The sequence below is a fragment of the Chenopodium quinoa genome, unplaced genomic scaffold (assembly GCF_001683475.1).
Source record: "Chenopodium quinoa cultivar QQ74 unplaced genomic scaffold, ASM168347v1, whole genome shotgun sequence".
Lineage (NCBI taxonomy): Eukaryota > Viridiplantae > Streptophyta > Magnoliopsida > Caryophyllales > Amaranthaceae > Chenopodium > Chenopodium quinoa.
The window spans coordinates 2,491,023-2,509,617 of record NW_018744626.1 but is presented as its reverse complement, the minus strand read 5'-3'; the positions used below and the strand labels follow the sequence as shown (position 1 = coordinate 2,509,617).

Genomic DNA, 18,595 nt, shown 5'->3' with positions numbered 1-18,595 from the left:
ATCAATTAATGAGTGGAAATTGTGGGATTAATAATTAAGCAACTTTACTTTTCTTGGCCATTTTCATGTGCTTCCTCTATGCATGAATTGAACATTTGAACCACGCAAGTAAAACTATGCGCATGAGATCAACTAAAAATAGGAATCAGGATAAGCCACTTTCTTTAATTCCATCTTAAACCAAGTAATGTGCATTAATAATGATAGCTACCTTTTTAGCATGAAATTATAATGTAGTTTGTGACCCCAACATACAGTTTGGGGTTGGTTTAGGAAATGTTATACATTGTCAAGAAATCACTATATTATTAACAACTACTCTACCAACAACCACCACTTTTTGACAATGTAGATCGTCATTTTCACTGGTTAAGTTTTTGTTTGTTTGTTTGTTTATTTTTGGAGGGAAGTGTTTTGTTGGAATAAAAGCTTTAGAAAATTTAAAGGAAATTTCTTCCCTTTTCTTTAGAAGCATACTGCGGTACAATGTTGCTCAAGTGGTGGCTCAAGAGGATCTAAAAAAAAGGTGACTCGGGAGACCAATGTTAATGCATGGTATAATCAATGTTAGCTCTACAATATGCTCAAGAGGGTCTAAAAAGGAAACTTCTATGGTATAACACTATAAGGTCTATAACCAATGTTAATTCTTTGCTACAAATCTCTTGAGTTGATATATGAACTAAAATGGTCTTGTGTTGCACAATCAAAATCCTTAGTAGTTAATTAATTTCTTCCTTGACCTCGTGTATCTTTTAAACTCGTGAGCTTAAAATAGATTTGCGTTGTACAATGATAATCATATACAATGAGGACCAAGAGAATTAAGCTTGCTACCTATCGTACACAAACTCCCAATTTTAAATCTTCACCATTAAGCCAAGACCTTATTTGATAGATTGTGTGTGCTTAGAGAAAATACGAGTTTATCATCTTGACAAACAATAATTGTCTATCAAACTTATAAATAATTAGCCAATGTCTAGTTAGATTACTTTTTGCAATCACTTTCTAGTGGAAAGTACCAACCAACAAAATGTATGTTTTAGACCAAGAAAAAATAGGGAGAAAATTAAGAAAGGGGCAAAATTAAGTGTAAATACAATAGACAATAAGTAAATCTCTAATCTAGCTAATTTTTTAAAATCTCCTTCTCAATTGCAAATCTATACCTGGCTGAAAAAAATGCAGAACGCCAGAAAAAGGAAGCTAATTTCTTCCAAAAACAACAAACAACATTCAGAAATCACAATTACGAAAATCAAATCAAATAAAACCAAGAAAAACCCAAAATTAGATGCAATTGAACCATACCCATCTCACCTAAGACCAACCCCAGAAGATTGTTTAGCCATTAGAGATGAACTATTGAAATTTCAAGGATTTCCTGAAGAATTCGCCAAGTATCGCGAGGAGAGAGAAAACCCAGAACCTAATTCTTCAAATTTGATTAATGGGTCAGTGAAATCAGAGGTTTCAGCTGAGAAATTAAGCGTTTTGGATGGTTTAGTGAGCATTGTTCTTTCCCAGAATACTGCTGATGTTAATTCTCAAAAGGCTTTTGCTTCTCTTAAAGCTGCATTTCCCACTTGGGAACTTGTAAGTTTGCATTAATTTTCAGAATTTTATTCAATTTTATTTTAAGATTTATGGTTTAATTGTTGAATACAAATGGGAAGGGGGTTCTCAGTCTTTTGTGGGTGTTGATTGTACTGTTTTCTGGTGGGAAAACTCAGGTTTTTGATTTTATCTTGGTTTAGAAAGTATACTTTGGAATGTGCAAAAGTCATGCATGTTAAATTAAGAATGAAGATGTTATTTAAATGTTCTCTGCTATATTTTGTTTAATGGGGAATTATTTAGGTTCAAATTGCTCAATGACACATATACAATACTACTGAAGGTTCTGTGATAAGGTTTTAGTTTTAAGTTGGTGCAAATGTGCAATGTCATTGTTCCTTTTATCAGTAACCATTCTGAAGGAATGAAAGCTGTTGAGTTTATGATGAGTGGTAGCTAATAGCTGGTGGTGTACTGGTGTATCAGTTTTTTTTTTGCTGAGATTCGCGAGTTTTGAAATCCTATTCCTTCTGTTAGGTGTCTGTGTAATCTGTTAGTAACTTATGTATTAATATTAGGTTCTTGCTGCTGAACAAAATTTGTTGGAGAATGCCATCAGATGCGGAGGTTTAGCTCCAACTAAAGCTTCCTGCATTAGAAACATTCTGAGTTGCCTCAAGGAGAGGAGTGGGAAGTTATGCTTGGAATTCTTGCGGGATTTGTCAATAGACGAAATCAAGTCCGAGCTCTCCTCTTTCAAAGGAATTGGACCTAAAACTGTGAGTATTGTTTTATGTTTCATTGCATATGTGATCTGTACATGTTATTTGCATTGTGAGATGCTATGTCATGCAGGAGGAATACATTGTGTTATGTGTCTAGTTTTTGTTACTAGCTGTTTGTTAGGCAATTTTGCAGGATGTGTGGTTAAAAGAAAATGTGGATATGGGAATAGTGCCTAATAATCCGAAAACATAGATATGTGCCTATTTCTGTCAATTGCGTATTACTTATAAGCTTCCTGGTGTTTGAGTCCTTTTCATTAATGACGTCTTTTGGTAAATTATGAGTAGAATAGATAAACTTCTGTTATTCTTTATGGCTTTGTGATAATTTGGTAATTGGTTTCAGGTAGCTTGTGTTCTCATGTTCCATTTACAGCTAGATGACTTTCCAGTTGACACACATGTAAGTTTTAAGTTTTTTGTGCTGGTGAAAAGACTCACATGTTTGAAAAATCCTCTAAAACCGAATTATAAATCCAGATTTTGCAGATAGCAACTACTCTTGGTGTTGGGTACCAGAAGGAGCTGATGCGAAGAAGACGTATCTTCACCTAAACCGTAGAATTCCAAATGAACTGAAATTTGATCTGAACTGCCTTCTATTTACACATGGTAAGATGTGCAATAGTTGCTCTACAAAAACCGTAAAACATGAGAAGAAAGAATCAGTCAATAAGCCCTGTCCTTTACTAAACCACTGTAAGAAGTCTGATTAGAGATGCATGTGTACATTGCAACTTCCTTCAGTTATATCTCTATGTCATTCTATCCCTGTTCACATGGTCACAACAGCAGAGAACCTTGTATAGGTCCCACCGTTTTGCTGGGTTAGTAATCTTAGTATAGGTGAATGCAACTTAACTCCAAATTAGTCGAGACTAGTAGAGAGGTTGCTTCTGAAACTATTGACTTGGTTTACAAGATTTGCAACATGATCTGTAAAGGTTCTAACTTCTAAGAGACTGTTAGCATAGCAAACGGTTCTATTAGAATCAAAATATGGAGTAAGAAGGCTTGTTTTATTAGAACCATAGCATAACATTTTATTGCTGATCTTGCAATAGCTTATAATGATTAATGAGACCAAATTGGCTTTCTCTTTTTACTTTTCTTATTGGATAGCTGTAAGTCTCACAAGAAATTAATGTGAGACGATCTCACCTAGGAGTTTAGTGATAGTTTCGGATGGGAGTACTTTTTAGCTAAGGAAGTGAGGTTGTGGGGGCAATATTGATTGTTTCGGATGGGAGTGCTGTATATAACAGAGTGCTTAGGGTCATTTTCCGATTAATCAATTCTGTGTGTATCAAGCGAACTTAAACATCAACCCAATCGAATCTCGTTTCAAATTTCTTGACCTTTTCTAGTGCGAATTTTTCTGTCTGCAGAAGTTATAGGAAGATCTTTTTGCTTTATTGTGACCCAAGGGCTGGTAAGAAGATGCTCCAAACAGCTTAAAATAGGAGTCACACACATCTTTTACCTGGGTTCAAAAAGTTGTGAAAAGGGAGAGCAACTATATTTTTCTCTCATGGTTGTCCCTAGGATAGATAGAAAAGCACTTGTTGCACTTTATGAATGATTGGAGCATATCTTTGTTTACAGATAAAAAAAAAAAAAAACATCTGAATCATATCTATATGACTTAACTTCATCACTTAGGGCCTGTTCTGTTCCGTTGAAATTCAATTCAGTTCAGTTCAACTCAGCTCTTAATTTATGTCTAATGATATTGCTATTGATATAAAGCCAAATTTCATTCTTTTAAACTCTTATTACAACGACAACAACAACAAAAATAATAAAAGAGAGTGGGTTAGGGTGTTGGGCCGTAGCAAATTTTAGCTTTTCTTGTTGGTTTTTTTTTTATTTTTTTTTAATTTTTTTTTATATTATTTTATTTAAAATTTGTTTAAATGGGTTAGATACATAAGTGTTTTGTGTTCTTTTGTCCTAATACTATTTTATTTTTAAATTAAATAGTATATGTGTTTAAAATGTTTAGAGGTTTTAAGTTTTTAATATATTTTCCATACATTTTATAATATATTTTCCATACATTTTATAATTATAATTATATAGTATATTTTTCGTAAATATTTTAATATGTACATTTGTATATACACATATGTATAGTAATAAATATCAATAAATAATCAATAAATAATCAAAGATCACTAATCCGTAGTTAACAATCACTAATTAATAAGTTCAGTTCAGCTCAGTTCAGCTCAGCTGAGTTCAGTCAATCGGAACAGGCCCTTCTAGTTTGATGTTACTCCTATGTTTCTTTTTCTTATACGTTAGCTTTATTCGCCTCAACTCGTAAAGATGCAGATCACAATCCAAGTCAAGTTTTCATTGCTGAAGTGCTAAACTTGTTTTCTGTACTACAAGTAAAGGTTTTAGATAAGTTGCTTGCCTATTTGTCTACTTTCTCATTTTCTATTTGATTAATTTGGATATAAAAGTTTGTTCCCACTCCACAATAGTCTATACGTCCTTGTGGCTCATTCGGATAAATAAAATCTAACGTTAGTCTATACTCTATACATGTACTTAATTATTCGGAATTGAGATTTTATAACTTGATCAGGCTAAATGTAGCGAAATAGATTAATATGAAACGTAAATAGGCGGCTCGGCTTGGCGTCCAACTTTATGATGCCAAAAGATGGTTTAAAGTTGTTCCACTAAGCTGGTGAGCTTTAGAATTTAATACGTCTTATGTATGCTAATTGCAATTTACAACCAAAGTTTTCTTACGTGCATAATCATGAAATAAAAAAAGAGTAACAAGCAAGGTTAGTGAATCTAAAGTATGGTATATCTTAAGATAAGGTATCAAATGTGCTTTCAAAAAGGTATTCCACTGCTGTTTCGTCTAAAAAGATGCAAGAAATCCAGATATTGTTTCTTTCATTTTGCGCCTTCTTTTTATCTATTTTCTATTGTTTTGATTAAAGTTCCAATTTATGTGTTTCACAACAGAAGAGGGTACTTGCTTTCTTCCCTGCACATTAGGGATTAGGCAAGTAGCATCAACCTAATCTTAACTAAAACTTATCTTTAATTTTAATGAACAAGGTTTAAAATAAGTTCTTTTTTTAAAAGTTTTTACCGATTGATCTTCAAGCCGTTTTATTGATCTTCAAGTCGTTTCATCGTGACCAATATGATGTAAATGATTATACAGAGTACTCCGCAGACATTAATTTCCTTAAGAAGTCCTGTCCATTAGCTTTTTGTCATAATTAAATGCGACTAAAGTTTAAGGGTAATGCTATATGTAGCCTTAAGGGCTATATATAAGCATTAAATTCACCCTTGAAAATTGTATAAAATTAGGAAATCATGACAAAAGCACGCGTAAATCAGTGTAATTAGTGTTTATATTTTTATGATTTCTGAACTTTTTACAATTTTCAAAATTTTCAAGAGTAAATTTAATGTTTATATATAGCATTTTCCAAAGTTTAATTGAAAAGCCAATTTTCATTTGCAACCACACTCAAATATTACTAATTTATATTATTCTAAACTGAAGCAACTTACTCAAATGATTGAATACTAATATGATCCTAATCAAATCATATCCGAGTGAGCTATATTTGTCACCTCTATCACAGAGCAAAATATACATCTTACGAGACATGAGAATATATAATCCATGTTCTTCATTATCATTGGAAACACATACAAGACATCATTAAGATAAGCAAAACTAATTTTCAATTTATTTTGTAATCAAGAAATGCCAAAAAAAAAAAAAAAAAAAGTTCTCAAATAATACTGTACTCCCTGTCCTTAATAGAGAGAAATAGGCATATAATTAAGGGACGGAGGGTGTAAATAAAAACTGACTACTATAATTAAGACATCATACTTGAAACTTCCATATCATTCTTACTAGTCACAAGCTAGCTTAGTGTTTCCTACTTCCTAGCACACATCTTTTACTTGTGCACTTTAGCTCCTTTCGGTCAAGTCTTCGGTGTTGAGTTCCTAGCCTTCTCTGATCTAGGGTTCGAAATTAAACTAGGTTCATATTCAACAACAACATAACGTGGTTGTGCGACCCCATCCCTAATCTGTATCATCCTCGACGTGCCATTTTCAAGATCATGAGCCCATATATCCAAGCTTTGAATCAAAAGTTCCCCATTGGGCATAAATCCAAGCACGTCCATTAAACCAAATAAACTAGCAATATCACTTAAGTATGGAATCACGAACAAATTAGTCCATGATTCCGGCTCTCCATACTCCTTCATCACCCATACCTCAAGAGAAGACGTGCTCAAATGGTGTAACACGATTCCAAGTTGTCGTTCTCCTTCCAAGGTTGCTAGACCGAGCATATATTTCTCCTCACCTCCTCCTTGATTTGGCCGAGCCATCTGCTTAAACTTTTCTTCCTTGTTATCAAAGTAAAGGATCTCTCCTTGAACCCTTGAATTCTGAAAATCGTGAAACCTCACCACCCAGTGAGGTACACCACAAACAACCTTCCCTGCTTCTCTATTAAACAGTTTAAAGTCGAGTTGTCCGTTAGGAAGAGCAGCATTCTTTAGCTTCCGTTCTTTACCCGTCTTGCAATCTACTACGTAAATTGTTTGAGTTTCATAGGCTACCACGACGCTGTACTCTTCGCAATCAGCATCATAACAAAAAGTCCCCGTAGAATGTAACTCCATTCCCATTGAGGTTTAAAGAACCAATATTCCCCCAAAAGAGACTTGTAATTTTTGGTTATAGGGTTCCACAAAATTATGTTACTAGTATTAGCTAACGAAACTAATCCATTACAAGAACCTACTATCTCAAGATCATTAATATACCCCCATTTACAGGGATCTTCTACAGGAGATATAGATGATGATAATATTGTTGCGTTGTTGTTGTTGTTGATGAGATTAGAGCAATTAACGTCGTAAATTTTAAATTTACGATAATAAATAGATAAGATGAAATGTTTACCAATGCGCTTAAAATACTCCTGCATAAAATCTGGATTAGAGATTATGGAGTACCATTCCTTGCATACTAACTTGGAGCGAACCATGGAATTGAAGGGTAATTTGTGAAATATGTCTGTTAACACATCATTCGGAAGACGTGCTCTCGCTTTCCTTCGTCTTGGCTTTCTTCCTTTTCTTCGCCCTCCTCTTCTTCTTGGCATGGCTGGTTTGCTTTGAATTGATTTTCTTTGGGGGTTGTTTTATTCTCTGAGACGCAATTTGCTGTTTCTTATTTTAGGGTTTTGTTGTTTCTTAGGGATTTTAGGCTTTATGTGTTAGGGTTTTAGTTTTATAGAATAACTAGTTTAAGTCCCGTGCAAATGCACGGTTATTATTAAATTTTATAAAGAGTTATTGCATTAAATTTTATAAAAAAAATTAAACTCATAATACTAATTCAAAAATAAATATAACTTTAATTTTATATGTAACTCTATCAATGTCAAGATTAGTGACACTTAGACTTTTACAAAAAAGAGTTCTTTGAAGCTTTTATTTTTTGTAAAAAAAATTCTAAAGATACTAAGATAGTACCCGCACATGTTGCGTTAGTAATGTAGTATTGATACGACTTTTAAGAGTAGAAAATAAAGTGTATATATATATCTTCACAAAATGATTTATTTTTAATTGAATTAAACATTATTACAAAAGTAACAAAATTGGAAGAAAAAAAAAGTTAATAGTATTATCGAAGACTAAAATAATATATAGCAGTATTGTTTAATCAAATTTACCTCATTTTTTTACAAATATAATACCAAATAAAAAAACTACTTATATGTAAAAATATATTAGTTGGATTTATATGGAGAATTATTATTGTTAAGAATTTTAATTGGAAGAAAGATATTTTAAATTCTTATAAAATGATTTCCTTAAAGAATTTGCGTAAAAATGGAAAGTAAAATGGGCGGGAAAATTGTTAATGAGATTGTGACAAGTGTCATTTTAGGTTCGCTTTTAGTATATGTTAATGATATAAAATACTGGCAAAGCATCATCATCATTTTTGAATCCACAAATTTGTTACGGAGTACGATCCGCTTATTGGTTAGGGCTAGAAAACTGGCTAACTCGCCCTTCCATAAGCTTCCGATAAGTGCTTTCCTCCCAGTTTTAGAAGATATTGGGATCAATTCTCACCCCCGCCTTTGTGGCTCTCTAAACACCAGGGGAAAAAAAAAACTTCCGATAGGTACAAATTGTAGTACTTAGGGTCTGTTCACTTTATCTTAATTTCAGTTCAGTTCAACTCAGTTTCTAATTTTTTTTCTCTAATAAATATTCATTTTAGCTCTATTCAGTTTAGTTTAGCTCAATTCCAAGCAGTTCAATTCAACTCAGTTCAGTAAATATAAACAAACCCTTATTTCTATTGCACCTTAAATTCAACATACGCTTCTTTGACTATCAATAATAGTTCGGATTAAAGTCTTGCTCTAGAAATCTAGAGTTATGCTATCGTTACCCCCGTTTGCTTATATCATATAACAAAGGTTTTTGACATTAACATTTAATTTGACCAGCTCGCTTCCTCAGATCATAAGTCAAAATCATCTTCAATGTTAGCTTTTTCTTCATCATTATGAGGATTATCGTATCTCCAAGAGGACCCAACTTAGTTGAGGATAAGAATTCCTCCATCATAATTAGAGTACCGTCGTAGTTTCCATGAAGGACTTTCTAAATTCAGACTTGTCCTACAAAACTTTCCAAAATAGATTGAATTTTCATACAACCAAAGTCAATCTCCTACTTTAATCTGATTTTTTAAATACACTATTATAAACATGTTTAAGAACGATTTTCATAAACATTGTTTAAAACTCCTACTTTGTGTCGTTTTATAACCTTATTCCTGAATAGTGTTCACATAAGATCGGATATTACTTTTAGATTTTTTTTTTATTTTTAAATGTAGAACCGCAATTGTTGATAGCGGTTTTGCATATATAGACCACAATTGATGGTAGCGATTTTACATTTACAATTGCAATTTCACAAATCGGACCGGACCGAATTAATTGGTCCGGTCTTCGGGTCTTGAAATTCATTTTATCGGTCTTCGGTTCTGTTTGGTCCAAAACCCTATAAAAACCAGTCTTAGACTAGACCGATTTTTTATTAAAAAATATGCGTGAACCTTAAATAATGGTTAAAATTATCCTTAATAGCTTAGAAAACTTTAACTTTATAAGTTTTTTTGTACTAAACATACAAAAAAAGACGTAAAAATGACATTAAAATATAATTTTTCCTTTACTTTTTTCGTGTTTTCCATAACTTTATTAAAATTTAGTATTCTTTTTTAAAATATTCTTAAATTGGTCCAAAGCGGTCCGGTCCGGGTTTTAAACCGATTCTTTCGGTTCGATCCTAGCTTGTTCAATCCAGTCTTCCGTTCTTGAATTTTCGGTTGTGATGATTGTGGGAAATATGGGAATAAAGGACCAACTAAGGGCATGTTTTGTTCAACTTAATTTTAATTCAGTTCAATTCCGCTCCGCTCCAATCAGTTCAGTTACTAATTTCCTTCTCTCATAAACAATTCATTTAAAGTTTTTTTCAGTAAATCGGAACAGTTACTAAGTGAAGAAGGATACAAAAGGTTGGGCTTAATAACGACGACATGTCAGCAATTTTATATATTAATAAAAACGCCAATGTTGATTGCAATTTTTTTGTTTAAACCGCTATTGTTTTTAGTAGTTTTACTTATTACAAAAATAATTAAAATAATTAGAATCTCGATCCTAAGTGGACATAAGGGAATAAGTTTTTAAAACAACACAAAGTACAAAATAATTTTGATTTAAACAATTTCTAGGAAATCATTCAAATGTTTAAATAAAGATAATTAATTATATGGAAGTTTTAAACTTTTGAACATTGTTTTGTGAGCCTCCTCGATCAAGGTTATCAGTAAAGGCTCTAGGGCTCTAGGCTCATAAGAAACCAGACACAAAACAAAATCAGAAAAGGGAAACAGACTAGTATCAACAACATAAAAATTTGACCTTCTATTGGTAGCATTGTAAGCTAATTTGGCGGTATGGCTTAGTGAATAAAGTAATATAAATACTATGTATAATTAATTACTTGGAGAAAAATGCGTCAATTATGAACTACATATATAATCATTATATACTCATTATTAAAACATTATGATAATCCTATTTCAAACGACCGATCAACCACTTGCCAGCTCTATCACAAAGCAAAATACATCCTACGAGACATGAGAATATATAATTAATTAATGTTTTCATTGTCATTTGGAATCCACTACGTAAACAGGTTCAGTTTCACAATCTATACTAACATCGAAATTCGTGGCGGACTCTGATAGTCTATAGCTACCACAACGCTGTACTCTTGGCGATCAGCATCATAACAAAGTCCCCCGTAGAATGCGAGGGTTGAAATTCCATTCCCAACGAGGCTCAAAGAACCAATATTTCCCCGAAAAAGACTTGTAATGTTTAGTTATAGGATTCCATAAAATTAAGTTATTACCATTAGCTAATGCAACTAATCCATTACAAGAACCAATTATCTCAAGATTTTCATCTTTACACCCCCATTTACGGGGATCTTCTAAAGGAGGTATGGATGATAATATTGCTGTGTCGTTGTTGTTGATGAGATTAGAGCAATTAACGTCGTAAATGTTAAATTCCCTATACGAAACAAACTCAAAAAAGATGAAATGTTTACCAATGCGCTTAAAATACTCCTGCATAAAATCTGGATTAGAGATTATTGAGTACCATTCCTTGCATACTAACTTGGAGCGAACCATGGAATTGCAGGGTAATTTGTGAAATATGTCTGTTAATACATCATTCGGAAGACGTCTCACTTTCCTTCGTCTTGGTTTTCTTCCTTTTCTTCGCCCTCCTCTTCTTCTTGGCATGGCTGGTTTGTTTGCTTTGATTTGATTTTCTTTTGGGGCTGGTTTAATTTTTCTGAGACGCAAAATGCTGCTTCTTATATTAGGGTTTTATGTTGCTTCCCAGGGTTTTAGGCTTTTATGTTGCTTCTTAGGGATTTTTAGTTGTTTAGGGTTTTAGTTTTGTAGAGACAAGAGTTGATAATATAAAACACTGGGCCACGTACAATAAACAATCATGCTTAACCCACAAAATAGTTACGGAGTACAATGAACTATCATGCTTAACCCACAAAATAATTAGGGCTAGATTGGAGCATATCTTTGTTTACAGATAAAAAAACCATCTGAATCATATCTAAATGACTAAACTTTATCACATATAGTTTGATCCTAATCGGCGTTTGTAGCAAATGAACCCCATAACCTAAGACTTAAGTGCAAATCAACCCCTTTAGAATTAATCGAAGCAAATCAGCCCTGCACCTTTAGAGAACGTGTAATTAGCCCATACATTGTATATTCTGGCCATATATAATCGGAAAATTTTAATTACGCCGGAATACCACTATAATTTTACCATTATACTATCCTTAAACCATTGAGATACAACCCTTGTATATTTGTAGTACGTTATCTATAACTTACATACAATAACCCTATAATGAAATTAAAAATACATCCAAAAAAAAAAAAAAAGTGAACTACATGAACAGCAGCTCCACGTTCAAGCACAACGCTCTCCAAAACATCTCAACTCTCTTCCATGGCTTCCTCTGCAGGTAACTTTGATTTCTCTCTCATGATATAAACCATGATTAAAACCTAATTTTAAATTGTACCTGTAGAAACACATCAAGATAATATGTAATTGGGAAAACCTAATAACTTTTTTTTGTAAAAAAACAATGAAATTCAGATTATTCAAATGAGTATGAATCAATTAGTTTTAGACATGAAATTGTATGAATCAATTACCAAATAAACTTACAACATTCATAATAAGATCTATGAACTTGATTAACAACTTTGTAATTGACAAATGAGTATTACCTTTGTAATTGTAGTCCCTAGCTGCGCTATATGTTGGTTGGAGCTCCGATGGACAATGGATATGGCGATACGATAGTGCTAGAAGTTCTACAGAAATTCTTTGAAAGTTGTAGAAGGTGGTAGTGAATATTGACTACTAATAGGATTCGTAAACAACCCAATTATTCCTCTCATTAAATTAGATACTTTAATTTGCACTTAGATTTGAAGATAATTTGTCATTGGAAGGAGAGAGAAAAAATGAGAAAAGGTGGGTACAAGGAGAAAGTTGTATGTAGAATTGATGAAGAAGTAGACCAAAAGTTGGTAAGATGGAAAAAATGGGATACAGGTGTCATGAATTATATTAGCAAAATATACGTGTACTATTTATTTGGGGAAAAAAATACGTAGTAGTTGTATTCCGGTTTGTATTATGTATTAAGATTAAATGTCACCGGAAAATATCTAATGGGAGTTAAATTGCACGATTTAAAAAGTAGTGGGGTTAATTTGCTGTTATTAGTACTTAGGGGGCTATTTTGCACTTAAGTCTTAGGTTATGGGGCTCATTTGCCACATATTCCGATCCTAATCCTATGTTTCTTTATCTTTTACGTTGGTTTTATTTGCCTCGACTCGTAGAGATGCAGATCACAATCCAAGTCAAGTTTCCATTGCTGAAGTGCTAAACTTGTTTTCTGTACTACAAGTAAAAGTTTTAGATTAGTTGCTTGCCTATTTGCCTACTCTCTCATGTTCTATTTGATTGATTGAATACTAAAATCCAGATATTGTTTCTTTCATTTGCGCCTTTTTTTTTATCCATTGTTTTGATTAAAGTTCCAATTTATGTGTTTCACAACAGAAGATTAAGGGCTTTTGCTTTCTTTCCTGCACATTAGGGATTAGGCAAGTAGCATCAACCTAATCTTAACTTAAAAGTTATCTTTCATTATAATGGACAGGGTCAAAAATTAGTTCTTCTTAAAAGTATTTTTGATTGCTCTCCAAGCTGTTTTATTGAAGGACCTTGGATGGGTATACTCACTTGTCGTTTGTTACCAATATGAAATATTTTAAATGATTATACGGAGTAGGAAGTACTCTGAAGCATGCATTAATCTTCATAAGAGATCTTGTCCATAAGCAGTTTTTCATAATTAAATGTGAATAAAGTTTAATTGAAAATCTCGTTTTCATTTTGCAACACACTCAAATATTTCTACAAGTATTTTGGGAAAAGATTTGATGTATCTTTTATTTATTTCTATCTTTTATGTTTTCCTAGTTTGATGAGGAATGTAATTAGGAAATTAGATAGATTTTAGGGATATAATCAATTTAGGATTTATTGAGGAGGAAAATCATCAAGAGGGTTATTGTCTTATTTTGTAGGAACTTAATAAAACAATAAGGTTTGAAAATTTCCTCATAAACACTTGTCTCTTTTATTATTGTGTTTTTGCTATTTATTTTACATTGTGTTGAGGGTGAGTTCCCAAATTGTTTCATCGCATCGATTCGTTATAACATCTCAAATCATCTTTGATGTCATCTATTTCTACATTGTAATCAGAGTATCATTGTAGTTTTCATGAAGGACTTTCTGAAATACGACTTGTCCTACAAAACTTCCCAAAATAGATAGAAATTTCATACTACCAAAGTCGATCTCCTACTTCAATCTTTTGAGTAATACACTAGCATAAACATGTTTTAGAGATCAAAATAACTTATTATATGGAAGTTTTGAGCTTTTGATCATTGTTTTGGGAGCCTCCTCAAGGTTTTCCGGAATAACAGTATAGGCTCTAGGCAAATAAGAAACCAGAAACAAAACAAATCAGTAAGGGGAAACAGACTAGTATCAGCAGCATAAAAATTTGACCTTCTATCAGTAGCATTGTAGGCTGATCTGACGTTATGGCTTAGTGAAAAACAGTTTCAAACACAACCAATTATTTGATCTCAAGTGCAACAAACGTTATTAACGAACCCATCTGCACGTGCATTGGACAGAACCAAGCATACGTAAAGCATCAAGATGTAAATGTGTTTCAGTTCAGAATGTAGGTATATACTATACGGAGACACGGAGTAGTAAAAATTTAGAACATTACTCGTAAAGTCGCAAGTAATTAGACTCATCACTTAAATTGCTGCAGAATACCAAAAGGAACAGTACCAGGATCTAGAGGAGTCTGGCTCATAAAACGAATTACTTAGGCAAGATGAAAAGCAGTTAAAAACATCAATTATTTTACTGTGATCATAGTACTAAAAGAGGAAGTCTGATGCAGATTAAATTACCAAAATTCAATCTGCTGTTGATTGGCGGTGAAAAACTTCTGCCTAGTAGGCTTTGATAACCAAACAGATGGTCAAATTGCAACAGATATTAGCTTCATCGGCACCTAATCATAAGCTGTTAATTCCCTAAAACAAAACATAACAAAGTTTAAGCTACAGAGGAATAACATAATGGCAAACAAATACTTGAACTATCTATGAAAGGGATGCAAGCACAGAAGAAATATACAAGTTGTATCATAAAAACAGCAATCTACCTTAAACATTAAGATTAAACAGAGGATCACCTTTGTAATGATTAAGCAATGCTAACTAGTAATGGTAGAGTGAAAATAACGAGATCTCATTTACTAATAAAAAGAAAAGGAACAAGAACGTAAAAACAAAGTAGCAGTAGGAATTTTAACATAACATCGCAACTACCCTTCTCTGTTTTTTCAGCCTTTGCCATGGAAATACAAAAAGTAAGCAATTCAATCCTTTCACAATCCAAGTTACATTTTTCATTACATAAAGAAGACAAGAAGAGATCTTGAGATAGATTATGTTATACATATCACAAAGATTCACACTTCACACATACATTGAGGTCATTTCCATTAACAAAAGAAGTTAAATACTCTTTTCTGTAACAAAAGCTATGTCTATTGTGCAAGTGAGCTGAGTAACAAAAATGCTGTACGTTTTCAATTGCACAAGACGTATCATATCCATGAGCTATGTAACTCAATTCCCAACTATGAATATCAAGCCATAGATCTGTGATAATTTAAAGAAGCTAGTACAGGCCAAGAAAGTGTTTAACCTTACATAAAATTCTGCTTCAAATGTAGTGTCTGGAATTAGATACAAAAGCAACTCAAGTTTTTATAGAGTTATATGAATATTTTGATAGTCTTCCACAATAATCTTAAGACATAAGTGTACAAGCCTGCCACAACAAAATGACGGAAAAGATGTTGATTACCCAATTGAATGAAGGAAAATTGCTGTATATGCTCTACTCATGCTACCAAGAAAATTGCAATATTAGCATAGAAGATGTTACAGGCCAACAGCACTGTAAATTAAATTTGTAAAGTAATTTACTTTCTAAAAGATTGAAGATAAAAATTAAACAAGCAGTCTAATGCCATACCAATTTTTCCCCTGCTGCTCAGCCAAAACCACCGTACTCCATTATTTTTGTTGAAAACTGATCATTCAATCCTTTGCACAGCAATAAACTCTCCACATAAGGATCCATAACATAGCGACAATCAGTGACCTCAAGATTCTTCATCTTATGGCTCTCCAAGTCATAAGATTTCACTACTCCATCCACCTCCAACAGAAACTTGTGGATACTCTCGATATATATCAAATTTTTTACAGCTTTGTGCTCCAGAAAAAACTTATAGGTGTCTGAATCTGTAGTGTGATACCATTTACTCCACGCTTCCATCCTACTCCCCCCACAGTTCTTCATCACCCATATGCAAGCACTCGCACGAGCAACATCCAAGACAGCAAATTGATCACCTAGAAGGAAAGGCCAAGTGAATTTATCCTTATCATCCCATCGATCACCAGGCAACTCAGTGTAGCTAAACGTCTCACTACCAAAATCAAAGGAAACAATATGGGTATAATTCGTACGCAAAGGACGCTCATCAAGACTAAATGATATCCAATGCATAACCCCTCTAGCTAACACTTTATCTCCAAAATACCACATAATTGGAACCTCAACACCAACATTAACCCTCCAACATCCTGTGCCAAGCTCGTAAACTAGAATCGAAGCCGGCCCCTCAAGTTCCGACAACACGAAAGGAAAGAAAATCATAACAACCTTATAATCATTAATAACAGGATCGAACCCAATAACAGTATCAGCACGACCACCAGGACAAAAGGGTATCTGGGGTAACAACATACGCTTCCTAATTGAAGGATTAAACAAGAACAAATCATATTTATCCCCAATTAATTGACCAAATAAAATCAACCCATCAACATAACCCTTATAATCAATATGATACTCAGATGATAAAAAGATTGTTTCCAAAATTTCTTCACGTTTTCTAAATTTACCCATTGTTCGAACCCTAATATTCAATTCCAATTCATTTAAAATCCACATTGTATTCCGGGTTTCATAGGATAAAACGAAATGTTTGCTGGAATTGTTCTTGAAATGGGTGATATGCATAGAAATGAAACCAGGGTTATCGATTAAAGAACGCCAAAATTTGGAAACAGACCTTGATTTTAGCAGGGTTTTTGCCGGAAGTTTTGAGAAGATTTCCATCCATAATTCCGGCAGCAGTTTATCGGCTGGATTATTCACTCTTTCTTCTTCCATGGTTGATCATTCACTCGAATAATCAGAGATATGGCTCAACTTTGTTACAGTATTTGAAGATTAGGGAATTTTTTTGAGGGAATTTGAATGAATGAATTTCCTGTTTTGACTTAAAAACGGAATTAGCGGGACCTTAATTTTTGACTCCTATCCGAAATTAGCGGGACCTACTTTGACTAGCTCAGCTTGTGGCCAACTCTATCCTCTCCTGGACGAGGTTATATAAACGGAGGGTTGAGAGAGAGGTAGAAGTATCTCGCAGGGGTAAATTGGTTATTTTATACGAGATTTAAATTTTGCCCTTTTAGATTTAATGGTGTAAAATACACTCTCAGAGTCTCAGTGTTACAAAATATAATTTTAGTGGTATTTAAAAAAAGGTTCAAATGTCTAATTAGACTGTCAAATAAAACAATTAGAGCTCAGTGGTACAAAATACACTGCCAGTGGTACTCAATGCGGTTTTAGTGGTACTTATAAAAATCCTCAGTGGTACAAAATATATTCTCAGTAGTTGTGCTCCCAATTTTTATTGTCGTTTTTGCTCGTGAAATCATTTCTGAAAATTTTTAGTGGGGTCCACACCACTTTTTTCACTCTTCCTATCTCTCTCCTCCTTTCTCCTCTTTTTTTACTTTTATGTTATTTTAATGGTTGTGAGACATTTACATTTGTCTCACAACACTCCATTTGTACTTCCTCCTCCTCGACTTACCTTATACTCCCCGAGTTGCCGGCCCCGTTTTTTTGCCTCATTTGACTTTTAATGGTTTTAAGTCGCGTCTTAAAATGCATTTTGTATATATCTTCATTTTCATAGGCGTAAAAATTATACAAAATTTGATGATCCCATGACCATATTATCTCTTATAGATTATTTAACGGCAATTTATAGTCAAATGACCTAAAAATGGATATGGCTTATGGAGCAAAAATAAAGGGACAAAGACAGTGTAAAATACAAAGTATTGAAAATGAAGCATTTACTCAGTTCTTTTAAATTGACTTTTTTTAAGAGTAAATTGACATATTTTAACTTTTTAACATTGTTTTACAAATTTTTTTCTGATTGTATTTTATAATTATGTTAAAACATAATCATATGAGATGAACTATTTCAATGTACTCCCTCCGTTTCAAAAATATTATCACTTAGGATCTTGAATTCATAAGATGAAAAAACTTTTAAATTACTCTCAGGGCATGTTCTGAGTTATTGAACTGAATTGAATAGAACTGAAATGAATTGTTTATGAGAGAAGGAAATTAGGAGCTGAATTGAACTGAACTGATTGGAGCTATACTAAATTGAACTGAATTAAAAATATTTACTTATTATGTAGTTAAAAGATTTAATTGCATAATAAGTAAAAAAAAAAAAAAATTAATTGCATAATAAGTAAAAAATAATAATAATAAAATAAAAATTTGCATAATAAGTAAATATTTACTAACAAGAGTCAATATGACTATGTTTGGAGCTGAATTGAACTAAACTGAAATTTTACTTATTATGTAATTAAAATATTTATTGTCAAAGTAATATGTTAGCAAACATGTACAATCAAAATGAGAGTATTATTTTGTAAAACGATCATCATAAAATCGTGTCACTTGATCTCCTTGTATCAAAATAACTAAG

The 18,595-nt window shown here is 32.8% G+C and overlaps 4 protein-coding genes across 4 annotated transcripts; 1 reads left to right on the top strand and 3 right to left on the bottom strand.

Annotated features, from left to right (window-relative positions):
* Window positions 1-1,033: 1,033 nt before the first annotated feature.
* On the top strand, window positions 1,034-4,060 carry LOC110700457 (putative DNA glycosylase At3g47830). The gene is given in 5 exon segments (XM_021877998.1): window positions 1,034-1,599; window positions 2,139-2,339; window positions 2,692-2,748; window positions 2,826-2,852; window positions 2,855-4,060. Coding segments are annotated over 5 exon segments (906 nt in total). The 5' UTR covers window positions 1,034-1,185; the 3' UTR covers window positions 3,062-4,060.
* A 2,268-nt stretch (window positions 4,061-6,328) lies between these two features.
* LOC110700886 (F-box/kelch-repeat protein At3g23880-like) lies at window positions 6,329-7,048 on the bottom strand. Its single transcript, XM_021878469.1, has one exon. The coding sequence runs from the start codon at window positions 7,046-7,048 to the stop codon at window positions 6,329-6,331; it is 720 nt and encodes a 239-aa protein (XP_021734161.1).
* Window positions 7,049-10,757: 3,709 nt separating this feature from the next.
* Window positions 10,758-11,285, bottom strand: LOC110700885 (F-box protein CPR30-like). The gene has a single exon (XM_021878468.1). The coding sequence runs from the start codon at window positions 11,283-11,285 to the stop codon at window positions 10,758-10,760; it is 528 nt and encodes a 175-aa protein (XP_021734160.1).
* Window positions 11,286-14,355: 3,070 nt separating this feature from the next.
* LOC110700455 (F-box protein CPR30-like) lies at window positions 14,356-17,121 on the bottom strand. Its single transcript, XM_021877997.1, has 2 exons — window positions 15,745-17,121; window positions 14,356-14,732 (listed from the first exon to the last, which is right to left on the bottom strand). Exon 1 carries the CDS (start codon window positions 16,951-16,953, stop codon window positions 15,763-15,765), a length of 1,191 nt encoding a protein of 396 aa, XP_021733689.1. The 5' UTR covers window positions 16,954-17,121; the 3' UTR covers window positions 14,356-14,732; window positions 15,745-15,762.
* Window positions 17,122-18,595: the final 1,474 nt, after the last annotated feature.

Excerpts from the sequence above, each read along its gene's own strand:
- LOC110700886 (XM_021878469.1), bottom strand. The coding sequence starts at position 7,048 with ATGGGAATGGAGTTACATTCTACGGGGACTTTTTGTTATGATGCTGAT.
- LOC110700885 (XM_021878468.1), bottom strand. The coding sequence starts at position 11,285 with ATGCCAAGAAGAAGAGGAGGGCGAAGAAAAGGAAGAAAACCAAGACGA.
- LOC110700455 (XM_021877997.1), bottom strand. The coding sequence starts at position 16,953 with ATGGAAGAAGAAAGAGTGAATAATCCAGCCGATAAACTGCTGCCGGAA.